This window comes from Apteryx rowi, unplaced genomic scaffold (assembly GCF_003343035.1).
Source record: "Apteryx rowi isolate R43461 unplaced genomic scaffold, aptRow1 scaffold_1013, whole genome shotgun sequence".
NCBI lineage: Eukaryota > Metazoa > Chordata > Aves > Apterygiformes > Apterygidae > Apteryx > Apteryx rowi.
Window position 1 is genome coordinate 188356 of NW_020447213.1, and position 13123 is coordinate 201478.

Here is a 13123-nt window from a genome sequence, read left to right on the forward strand (position 1 = left end):
TGTAAACAAATGGATAATATTAGTAAAGCACTTCAGGTTTTCTGCTACTGCACCAGCAGACGCCATTTGAAAAATCTGTCCCATAGTCTTTTGCAGATTTGAAATCATAAACAATTTTCTTTTTTTTTTCTCTTAAAAAGGAAATAAGCAAGCAATAACAGTTCAGCTTTGGAGTTATTTAGAATGGAAAGAAAATTATAGGGTTTTTTTATGTCATGTTTCAATGGCAGGATCACATGAAAATAACACTCCTTTCTTTCACAAACAATGCATAGACAGCCAAGCCATATATTAACAAAGGCATATGTAATACCTGAATAGTCACAAATGCTGTATTTTATGATGTTCACTGTTTTTCCTATTATATGCAGAAATAATGTCAGCAAGATGGGGAATGAGCAACAACAGGAGTTTGATGCTGCCTGGGCAATGTGGCACTGGCCTGGCCAGACTACGATTTTGTTCTTTTCTCCTCCTCCTTTTCTGTTTGGGTTATTTACAGAGCTAAATGATTGAATGAATAAACAAATAAACAAATGAGTAAGGTTGCAGAAGAAAAATCTGATGTTATTTTCACAAAATTATTCACAAATATGGGTCAAATTCATTGAATGATTTTGATTTGTTCCACAGGAGTGATACAAGTAGGAGTTCCTTCTTTTTACTCGGTGCTTAAGGCACTCATCCAAGATGTGGCAGACATAAGTTCAAATCCTTCCTTTGCCAAAGCTGTAGATTCAGACCCAGCCACCAGCAGAAGCAAGTTAAGCCTTCAAGTGCTTTAATGAATGCTTCCARCCGTCCACACTACCTAAAATTGGGTGAAAGTGAAAGATCCAACACGGGCCTGTGACACAGCCTTTTGCTTTTTATCCTAAGTGCTTGGAAATTAAAGGAAATGTATCATTTTGTTTAACCAAAACAATATTTTTCTTTTCTTTCCATTTTTTGGCTCAAAAAATTGAATAAAATGATTGCAAATTAATCCAAACCAGTTTAAGTAAGTGCTGAATTACAAAACTGGTCAATGGCAGTACCTGAGCTCTTTCCCCATTTGAGCAGCCTGGCCCATGAGTGCAGGCAGCACTTTCATCTCCAGTTGCTTTGACTGCCATGGTTCCCATTGTTTCACAGTGTATAGGTTGCCCTCCACCATGGGCACTTAACTAAAGCAAACATTGTTTACATTAGGGAATAGGTTTTTTGCAACTAGTCCACTTCAAAACCAATCTAGCTATGCTTCAGCAAGCCTCCAAAATAGATAGATGCTCTAAAAATGGGCAATTGTATTTAAGCTAATTCCACTTAATGACATATCTTAATAATAATATTGAACTAAATTAGCATAAAGATTATAATAACATTGACATATACTTAGCATAAAGATTATTTAAATTGTTTAAGTCCRTTTACATGGACATATTTTTTATTTTGAAGCAACTTTTCCTAAAAAGAGTAAGGATGTTATTGGTGCAGAGTATGGTAAGTTTATAGCTGTTAAAAGCACAGTAGAAATGGGAAGTCTTCTCATATCCCAGATTAGAATGAACATGCAAGACCAGTAAGGTAGGAGACTTTCAAACACAATGCATGCAAACAACATACTTACAGATTACTTACAGGATAACTTACAGGATCCTGTTATAACCACTATGGCACATGAATGCAGGCATTCTTCTATTTTGGAATGCATAGGGATTTATGTAAAGTATTGTATTGCCTATTCTTCAGTGATTTTTACCATTAAAAAAATTTCTGTGCCAAAGGGAAGAATGAAGCCACAGAAACCTAAACTATTTATCATATGCTTGGTGTTGGATTGAAATCTCAATTTTTTTAAGATGTTAGCAAAATTTTTCTATAAAATGCAGTTGCTACGTACTTTAAAACATGGCTGAAAGTATAACTCCTGAAGGATGTTGTCCACCTTAATAAAAAAATTGAGTTCACGTCTAAAGTGAAGGCTACTAAGAAGGTTCTATAAAAATACTATAATAATGTGATTCCCAAGCTACGGTGTGCATACCTTCATTAGTCATGATCACTCATCACAGAGCCACAATGAAAGAGTAAACCTTATATTAACTCATCAGTTATGAATTTCATGGTAAGGGCTTAGGAAGGTACAGAAAAAATTCTTGGAGGCAACAGGGATTCCTTGATCCCAAAAGCTTGGGAACCACTGATCTAAAAAACTATACAGGTTAATAAAGTATGGTATCCTTTCTTGACCCTTGATGCACATTAAAATATTCTAAAGAAGGTATACTTTTATACCTGTACTCTTAAATTTTAGAGGAAGATGATCAACTTACATTTCTTTTCAGAAGGACAAAGTATTATACATTTATAAAGTATGAATAACTCTCTTACATCTTCTGCATAGTCACCATCGCATCGGGAGAGACCAAAAAGGAGGATGAGGAAATAACAGTGGAGGAAGAAAGAAGTTCAAGTGAGTGCTGAAAAAATAACTGGGCACAGTTTTACCAGAGAGATAGGGCAATCAGAGATCTGTGGTCCTCCTCCCCTTCATCAGAGGAAATGGATACATAGGGTCATTCACACAACGGAGTAGCCCTTGAGGCTTAGTGGGGTTTTGGGCCCTAGAAAAAGAATTGCTGGTAAATGGTAAAACACCTACTGTGGAGGACACTGTTGCAGACAGCTTGACAGAAGCCTCTGAGACAGGTTTGGGTATGATGGAAATGGAATGAATCAGACAATTCACAGAAGATCCTAAGTTTTATCATTTAGGGCACTACATTTATAGTTCTCTGCAAACTGTAATTCATTCATCCACAAAATCTTTATGAACTATTGTTATTCTTATTTTACAGAGAAGTCAGGATAGGCTAGCTGAGCAATCTACTCAAAGCCAGTGAGCCACTGCCAGAATCGATGTTCTTAATCAGCAATAATGAAAATATGAACTCCAGGGCCTGCTCATGCAGAATTTCATAGCAAACTGAGGCCAAACAAGAAACTTGACAGAAACAGTTACAAAAGGGGAAGCATAGATGTATTTCAAGGGAAAAGAAAAGCAACACAGAAAAAAGCAAATAACTGCCCAGAAAGCAGCTTAAAGAACATACCAATAGCAAGGTGTTTTTTAACTGTTTTTTCTGATCCTGGTAACTTTACTATTTTATCTGAGGGACTGGTAATTTTAAACTACATGAAGTGTTGTTTAAAATAAGTATTCTGATTTGGAGGGGGAAGTAATATAGAAGAGGAAAGGTGGGATATAAAGGCGAGGGAAGCTGAAAAGAGGGTGAGGAGACAGACTATCTGACCAGCAAAGAAAAAAGAGAAACCTTTTTCACCTGACTCTTGGTTCCAAGTTCATCCTCTTGGCTGTATTACAGTCTGGAAAGAGTCCGAGCTCTGAGAGCAGAAACTGAACAGGTAGGTTGAAACAGTCCAAAGGACTAGCAAATCCTTCATATTTCAACCCTCATCCTTACACTGCAAAAGAGAAAAATATCACAGAGAAAGAGGAATTGAGTTATGATTTCATTGAGCAGAATGTAAACAGTAATTTGCAAACAAAGGATGATGAGACTCGTTGCATAATCACACAACATTCCTCCTGGATTTAAAATTCAGCAGCAGCAGTTCCACCCCTTTCGAAAGTACAGCCTGGCATCTGGGCTGTTCAGCCAGAGCAGCTGCCGGAGCTACAAAGCCYTTTTTCATCCGCTGCCAAGATGGGAGTGATATGGCTTCCCAATCGATCTAGGCTTCTGTGTTTTGCTTTTCATATCATCTTCATTCTGTTTCAGTGGACTACCGCAGAAAGAGAACTGAAGTTTGTGGTCGTAGTAAGTAGATGGGTTTTCTGTTTATTTGCGGGGAATGCTACAATTTGTTATTGTAGGATTGAACAAGGTGTGCAATTGCTTTGCCTCTTTGTAGACTTAGAAAAAACTACTTCTGCCCTTTTGCTTACTGAATTTAAGGACTTCTTAAAGAATATTAAATGCCTCAAGTTATAGGATTTTTCATCTACTAACCTCTAGTTATTATTTCAAGATAACTGAACCTCTTAGCTTTGTGGTGGGAGCATAGTGCACGGAGTCAAGAGATCTGAGGTCTAGGTAACCTATTCTTGCTCAGTTTAGCTGATACTCAGTTACACAGTCTGAGAATTGGAGATTCTGGCCTACCTTCTTTGTGCTTGGAAGCTGAATTTATTCATGGTATAAGGTGCTCTGAGATTTCAAAATAGAAATGAAAATATTTTCCATTTCAGAACAGCTGAACTGGCACAGCAGTATACTGAAAAACAGAAAATAGCATTTTATGTAGAGATTTGAGATACATGTTGCAGTAACTACAGTTAGTTTGAAAACTGACTGTAATAGTTTTTTGTGGACCATTTCTGGTTTTAAAGCAACTAGATACCACTTCATCATCAGTTTCCTCAATATCTCCAGTAAAAAAGAGATATTAATTCAGTGAAGTAATTTAGATGGTGAAGGTTGTATGGTAGCCCTTTTCATCCTTATTTCTTTTTTTAATAAGAAATGTACTGATAAAGAACATTTAATCTAAAGTGATATTTGCAATACAAAGTTGTGGGGATTGGAATTAACATTCATAAAAAAAGAATTTTAGTTTTAAGACATTCTTCCTCTATCTTCCTCTATTTGAGATATCAAGTGCACATATGGGTAACAGAAGGAAGGCCTGTGTCCAAAACATACCATCTAGCCCCAGATATGCTATTTCATATCTAATTGTCTGTTGGCTGGATTAGGTAGATGTGCCACTTGGAGAGAGGCTAGAATGCTCAGGAAAAAATGGTTCCTACTCCTGCTGAGCCTTACTCTTGGATCAGACACTACATGATGTAGGAACTCAACTCTAGTTCCAGTAACGTTCTATAGCAGTTTCTTTAAATGTTATTCCAATGGTAAGAGAGAGACCTGGACATATAGATGAAATCAGGCAGTCAGTATGCCTTGGAGAATTAATCCTCTAGAGGGAATGAGGCTTGTATTGAACTGCAGTTGTTACAGTGTTCTATCAAGTGATGGCTCTGCAGAACAAGTTACAGGAAATATTATTACGGAAATAGAGCCTTCCTTGCCAAAACCAGCTTCCTCATCACAGCTATGTAGCCACTTTCTCCTACCTACCAAAAAAAATAGGAAGATAGCACTTTATTTATTTATAGAGTAACTTATCATAATTATTATGAAAATAATAGATACATTTTGTTTAAACTGTCTTACTTTTATCACTGCTACCTTTCCTCAGACCAACCAATTTGCCTAAAAAGTTACAACACAGTAAGTCTTATTATCAGTATATATATCTTTTTTGAAAGCATGGTTTCTGTGTGTTCAATTTAATTTTGCTTTCTGAACTCACTGATTGAATTTTCATGGGAACAGAATTGATAGCATAAATTAATAGGATAGGAGTTGGCCCCAGAACATTTCATTGATATAATGGGATATAATAAGGGTCAAACTACAACCAAGGTAAGTCTAAAACACACATTTCTGAGATAATTCAACAGCCATTTTCCAGCTGTACTCTGTAAATTGCTATGTTTTCACSTGAGAATATTATTGCACTGTGAAAATGTGGCATAATGACTTTTTAAAACTTTCTTAGCAGAACTGTACAATATAAAATACATCTGCAGGGGGGAAAACAGACAAATGCTCCCTTTTGCTCACTTCCAGAATTGTGCTATGCTCTTGTGCTTTGCCTTGCTCTCTCCTCATAATTTCCATCTTTGTGCTGATTCTGTGTGTTTTGATTATTGGCCACAAGTCCTTTTGGCTGAAAAGCTGTAATTCAAACCATTTTCTCAAAATCCTATTCTAGTTTTCCTTCTTACATGTCAACATTAACCTTCAGCGGAATTCTTGTGTACTGAATTTAAACTACGTATAACAGAAGAAAATAGGAAATATCTAGAACCATTGGGTACCCAAGTAAAAATGAAATCCTGATTTATTGAGTTTGTATAGAGGAGCTCTGACCTGTAACTTCTGCTGCCACATAAGCACTCTTTCATCTGTCATATACACAAAGGGGTGTGGTTTCTGAGGTAGGGTGGTTTCATCATGTCTTTCTTCTTGTAACTCAGGATAAGAAGCACTGACAGGGTATGATATCTATTTATCTAATCAATCCAAGTCATTTGAAACCTTGACTAAACATGTTCTTATTTCTCCTGCATCAATAGTTTCCCTGAGCTGGTTGCATGGCTCGTTCCACTGATCTGTTGTTTTCATTCCTACTGCTGGTTACAGAATAAGAAATACTTTTGTCTGAAGATGGGTATGTCGATACAAGTATCTGTCAGTGGCTCACTATTACTCAGAGCCACATAATTCACTATAATTCATGGCGCTTCTGAATGAAGATCTTATATATACTATACATGCCATATTCTCACTTCACCCTCTACACTACCCCAGTTTTCTCCAATGTGATTTTTCACCTGACAGAAAAGGAAGCAATTTGTGTCCAAAGTTTGAGTCACATGGCCTTTTTGATCAATAGTGCTCACCCTCACAATATCAGAAAGAGAGAGCAGGAGAGCCCCAATACCAAATCAGGTTCCAGCTCTACCAAAGTTGAGGGAGTGGGTGTTCGATAATTATCCATCTATTGCTTTAGAGAACTGAGGCAAAACATTTCAGACAGAAGATTCTGGAGTGAATGCACCCAACAGGTATGCTTCACTTTTTTTCTGCATCTCCTCCCTGCCTTCTCTTCCTTCTTGCTTTCCAGTGTCTTCTGTCCTTCTGTGTTCCCTCCTAAGTTCTTCCTGTTCTCTCATCCTGCCAGTTTCAATATCTCCTGAGAGGTCAGCAAGGCAATCTGTATGCCAGGAGTAACAAACGCTGAAGCACACAAATATCTTAAAATGAATTTGAAGGATCAGCTCTGTTTTAACAAAATCCAAATCCTCTGAGTGTTGAGAAATACATATTTGATGAACAAGGTAAGCTTTGTAGGGATATATTTTTTTTCCCTAACAGTAGGCTAAAAAGATAAACTTCCACACACAAGCCCTTCTTAAAGTTTGAAGTGAAAAAAGAAAAAAAACCCTCTGTGAAATATAGCTGACTAACTGGATGAGTTAGCCTTTTAGGTAAGTAGTTCTTCATGAGGTCATTATTCCATTTCCAATCGTAACTTAAGCAAAGTCATTTTCAAAAGTAGCAGGCAACTAGGAGGTTTGAGCACAAGTAAAAATTAGCTAGCCAAGAAGCTCAACGCTTCATTTCCTAAAAGCAGGGTTCTGCTCTCAGCAGTATTTGTTTCTTTCTTTTCTTCCAACTTAATAATAACATAATATTTATATGTAATTGTATTAACTTTACACTGTGCAATGTAGATGTAGAAATACAAACAAGGAATGGAACTTTTTTCTATTCTGTCTGGATTTTAAAAAGCCGTGCCGCTTTTTAAAAGAGAACAAACACCACTGCTTCTATTTCTTAAGGTTACAAAAAGCAAAAACAGTCTTGTTCTTTTACATCTCCAGCGCCCATACAGATTCAAATATCTTTGAATCTGTATGTTTTTGCCCTCCCACTTCTGTTGAGATAAAATGCTGCTCTGTTGTGGCTAATCAAATGTTTTTAGAGGTTAACTATTGTGACAGTGAAATATACACTGAGGGTTATGTTGCATATTAAGTATAAAGCATCATAAACTAGCATTTCAGATTTAATGTGTTTTCAGTAATTTTTCACTAATAAAAAGGCATATTTCTTGGTCAGGTTTTGATCTATTACTCCATATTATGTAAAAACAGTCATTTCATCATGTCAGTTGGTTTGAGCAACTGTCAGTTACTCATAAAAACACTTTTCCGTGAAGTTGGATAAATTTAACAAGAAAGTACACAGCTACATTTTAATTGGGAATCTAACCTTCATTCCTTACAGAGGCATCAGTTTGTTCAGAAAAGCTAATCAATCCCATGTGAGACATGTGGCATGTCAGCATGACAAAACACCAAAGAAATAAGCAACGACACAAGAGTCCCCCTCAGTCATTTTTCTTGTATCAGCTGAATCAATCATCAGATAACGTAGCTCTTTGCCTTTTCTCATGTTGTTTAGAGGTACACTGAGAAATGATTTTAAAGAACCAATATAAGATTCCAGTTTAGTAAAAAAAGACACATACAGAATTARAAGTTGCATGCAGAAGTAAAAACTAATCAATTTAAGAAAGACTTTATGGAATTTTTGCTGTGCTGCTTTGAGATCAGAAAAAGAAAGCTTTTTTCTTGAAACTATGTAATTTCATATTGATCAAATATCTTATTGATTCTAGTTAGCTGTTTTAGCTAAGAAAACCTTTTTGTAGGTTAAAAACAAAACTTTTTTAAATTTTAACTAATGTTTCATTTTTTCAAAGTTCATTTCAATTTTTTTGAGAATATTTTTAATGTGGTGGAAAACTTGAAAATCAAAGCTTTTTGACTAAATTCCTTGATTTGCTGGAAAATATTCTGATAAGGTCAACCACATTTTCAGTGAAGTTTAATTACCAGCCACAAAAAATAATCAGTTTTCTACATGGTTCTGGTGGTAACACCTAATCTACTCTGGCAAACCTTGCTGTCTACTTTAGAAACTTTGAACACAAGGAGAAATCCAATTATATTCACCTTTAAAGGATAGTAACTTCCACCTCTGAAATACCTGCTCTAGCACCAGTTTGTGCACATCGGTACAGAGAGCTGCTGAAAAGGGTGTGTATGGTAATTAAAATATTGAACCACAATGCTTTTGTTTACTTTGAGAAAATATAAACGTGAGACACCTACCAGTGGGAGTGGCAAACTAACCAGCATGTACAAACCTCTCTGATGTTTGGGGAAGAATAATGTGGCGTAATGAGGCAATGGAGAGTATTAATTATAATCACACTCTATACCAGTGAGGTATTATGGAATAGATGTCACTTTATTAACAAATATACCATGCTTCCACATTGTCATTTTCTTCTGCAAAGTCAGGCAATGACGTTAGTTATTTGAAAAGGCATACAAGCAGAGGTTACTTCTTTAACAGTTTGGATCAGCATCCTGGAAGATTGTCTGGAGCCCTGTGAATTTGTATTACAGTATTTCCTTCCACGTAAAACTTCCATAGACTTTGTTTTTCTAAGCCTACACATGACATACTTAGAAAAGGGGAATTCAGAGTTCTTCAGAACTCTTTAAGCTGGGGTTGGTACTTTTTTGTACACTGTAATAAAAATAAAAAAGTCTCACTTAAGGTTTCTGATGTACAACTCCCATTACTGCACATATCATACTAACACCCACCATGCTAGAGTGTCCAACATAGGAAAGCGAGCAAACTCTTTGCTCTCACTGAAGTTACTAGAAAAAATCCTACTGACTTTCATGAATATTTTCATAAACATATGCAAAATATTAAGAAAAATTAAGTAAGCTAACAAGGTAAATGTGTATATACACATTTACAAGATGCTGCTATGAAAAAAGCATTTGAAAAAAGTTTAAGTTGTATGTGCCAAAGTAATTAAATCCTCATATAAGCACATCAGCAACTGGTCTAATAGTCAGAGAGGCTGAGTGTCCAAAATTCAGTCACATCTCTTGTCTAGGTGCCTAGTTATGAATCTAATCTGGGCATTAACATTTTGGCTGATTCATTTTAAGCTCTAGGCAGAAGAGTCATCAGGCTGATGCCCACTGAATTCCTATGTAATGATACCTATTCCTGTGTGTAAAGAATGTACTTCAATCCTAACTGACACATTAAGCTTCTGCAGTCTATTCAATATTTTTATTTGAAAAATGGCACTGGAATTAAAATTATATGCTTGTCTTCAAGTCAGGTGAGAAAGGAAAGCTAACAGTAATTAACTCAAATTTTTAACATTAATTTTATCAGATTTTCCGACATGGTGACCGAACACCAGTTGTAAACTTTCCAACTGATCTACACAAAGAAAGCGAATGGCCCCAGGGATTCGGACAACTTACGAAGGTATGTTGACTTCCTTAGTAACATTTATGAATGCTACTAACATAGGAAGTGTGCAGATTTTTGATGTGTGTCTTGCAAAATATCAGTAAATCCCAACTAGTGATACATGATATTAGCAATACTCCATAATTCATAAACATTTTTGCAACAATATTCATCCAACTACTGCCACATTGAAATCTTGTTCATCATAGCTATATGACTGTCTTCCTGCAAGCAACAACTTCCTGCAGTGTGTGTGCATTCAAATAAATGGCAAATTTAAACATTATCCGTACTCATAAAATTTCTGAAGTTCTGATGGTTGAGACCCTTAAGCATTGCACCATGTGACGGGGTAGAGGAATGACACCTGCCCACCAGGTCAAATGATGAGCTGACATCTCATCATTTGACTGGCAACCATTTACTCACAAGACAAGGGAAGATTTGCAGGAAAAGGCTGCTTCTGGGGACGATCTTCTAATAAGGCTGCTTTCAGCCTGAAGCTTCATTAAGAGACACTGAGCCTACCTCTTGCTCTGGCATTTCAACACCAGGCCTTAGCTCTTTAGCTATATTTGGCACGTGAAGTTCTGGAGCAAATAGAGGCCAGTGCATTCACTAACTATATGTCATTACAATGGAGAAGTATTAATCAGAGACAACTGAGCATTTAGTGTTCAAAGTGAGACTTGGAAAATCTGTAAAATTCAGACACTCAGACAACAGATGTTACCATACCCTGTAAATATCTTATTTTATAGGAAGAAAATGAGTTTTTGCTTTAGAATAGCTTTTTGAGAGCTTTTTTCTATTTTTTATCTTTTTGGCAGCAGTAGTAAGAATGTACTTCTCTGACAGTTAAAAGTTTGAGAGTTCAACTCATAGCCTTGGAAATTAGTAAGACTGTGCAGTCTAAGACAACTGCAGGGGTACCAAGGCAAAGCTGGAAGAATGTTTCTGAAGGCATAGAAATGTAAGCCACAAATTCATCAGAATATTGGGGTATCAATCACCCTTTCTCAATTGTCACTGACATACACTTACAATACTGATCCTAAGTAACTCCAAAAGCATCTATAGAGCTACAGCACTCTGGAAACAGTATTTGTACAGAATCAGGTACATTGCCCTTCCTGCTGCATATGTTGGAGTCTTAGAATTTCAGAAAATATCTTTTTTTTCATAGATATAAATGAGTATTTCTGTTAAAAATTCTAGCTCACCTACAACATATAAATATGTTTTACAAATGGTTAATGATCACAAAAATAAATTGGTGAAGACAAAAAGAAAGTAGAAAAGAAAAGCATATTAAGATTCTCCAGTCTCCTTAATCTAAGGGTCATCTGTATGCTTACCTCACAGACTGGAATGCAGCAGCTGTATGAACTTGGACAGTACATAAGGCAAAGATATTCCAACTTTCTGAACAGCACATACCACCGGCAAGAGGTATGTATCAGAACTGTCTGGAGGACATTTCTCCAGAATAACAGCACTATGGACTTGTGCTAAATAAAAGCACATCATATCCCTTTCATTAAAACAAAAATTAAGGTAACAGAACTTTTTTGAAAATCGGGGGGGTTATGTCACAGTAAAAACATAGACTGAAATGCTTAACTTTATGCTCCTACATTCAGTTTGGGTCTTCCACAACCCTGTTTTCCAGGACTGAACAACTCCACCCCATCAAATGAATTGGCAATTTGTCATAGTGATCCAATACTGTTTTACCCTGTTTACAGATGAATGCTTTCACAGCCGTGTGATGGGCCATGCTCACATATCTCATCCTGTGAAAGAGAGGTCTCACATGTGTTTGGATGTGTGCGTGTCACATGACATGGATGCATCATGGGGAAGGTACCACTACCGTTTTTGTCAACACAGGCACTGATGTGAGGACAAAAAAGAAAATAGCTTTGCAATGCTTCCATGAGAGGCTTTGTTACCCACCAAGGTTATAAGTGCCTTCATCCCTGAGGTATAGCAGACGGATCATATCAATGTACCTCTGAATTTCAGAGGATGCAGATATTCCTTCTTTTAAATCACATTTTTTATTCTTCTCAGTTCAGTTCCAAGGTTAGCTTCCAAAGTGAAAAATGCTTTGGCAATTTCATGTTCGCAAATGAAGCAGGGCCCTAAGAGGCTGAGTTATGGTACAAGTTCGCTGCTAGCTTTCATTTCATCCTTTTGATTTTATGCAAAAACAGAAACTGAAAATGAGAAGGCAAGATTGATGAGCTGGGTAAAGTTTCTCTCTCATTTTTATTATTGCCATTTTAAATGTTAACTCTTTGCCATTTTATCTTCAGTTTTATATCCAAAGTACAGATTATGATCGCACCATTATGAGTGCCCAGTCATGCCTTTCTGGCCTCTTTCCACCAACTAGCAGTCAAACCTGGAACCCTGAGCTTCCCTGGCAACCCATCCCAGTTCATATTGTGCCAAAATCATCAGACCGGGTGAGTACTGGCTGGATACTTCCTATCATGACTTAAGCTTTCCCAGAAGGGGGGGAAGAGCTAAAGAGCATTTTCTATTCTGAGTTCAGTCTAACAAAAAACATCAATTGCAGCTACTGGCCAGCAAGAATGTCACAGTTTAATTGTCATAGCTGCCTGTAAATAGCTGCCTCCTTCTATAATGCTGAATACCTGACTTACAATCCACACTACCACTTTCTTCAAGACACAGCTCTAACATTTCTCCTGGCAAGAGCACTTTTGGACAGTATTCTAAGGAAGTTGCCCTAAACCTTTACAGATGGCATATGCTTTTCTGAGCACCGATCAGCCAGAGAGGTTTAAAGAGCTTAGTTTTTTCTCTTCTGCCCACTTTGGCAGGTTCATTTCTTAGTTTATTCAAGGAATGGAATTTGCATTAGACACTGTAATGATCTCTCAATTATTACTTTCCTATTCTGGTAGCACTTATTACTTTCCTATTCTGATAGCACTTAGGCAACCAAGGTTCTGTTATAGGTAAACGCGACAAATTGACAACCACTCGGGCCGGGTTGCATAAACTCCAATTTAATAAAATAATTGAGCAAGTCACAAGTAAGCAAAACAGCGCTGGGCGGCCGGGGAGTCTCCTGCTCCACCAACGGCGCGCGC

The 13123-nt window shown here is 36.9% G+C and overlaps 1 protein-coding gene across 1 annotated transcript; it reads left to right on the forward strand.

Moving 5' to 3' along the window:
* Positions 1-3710: 3710 nt before the first annotated feature.
* LOC112965288 (testicular acid phosphatase homolog) lies at positions 3711-12469 on the forward strand (the record flags this gene model as incomplete). Its single annotated transcript, XM_026064142.1, has 4 exons — positions 3711-3824; positions 9915-10010; positions 11361-11447; positions 12317-12469. Coding segments are annotated over exons 1-4 (450 nt in total), but the record flags the coding sequence as incomplete, so codon positions are not given.
* Between the last annotated feature and the right edge of the window lie 654 nt (positions 12470-13123).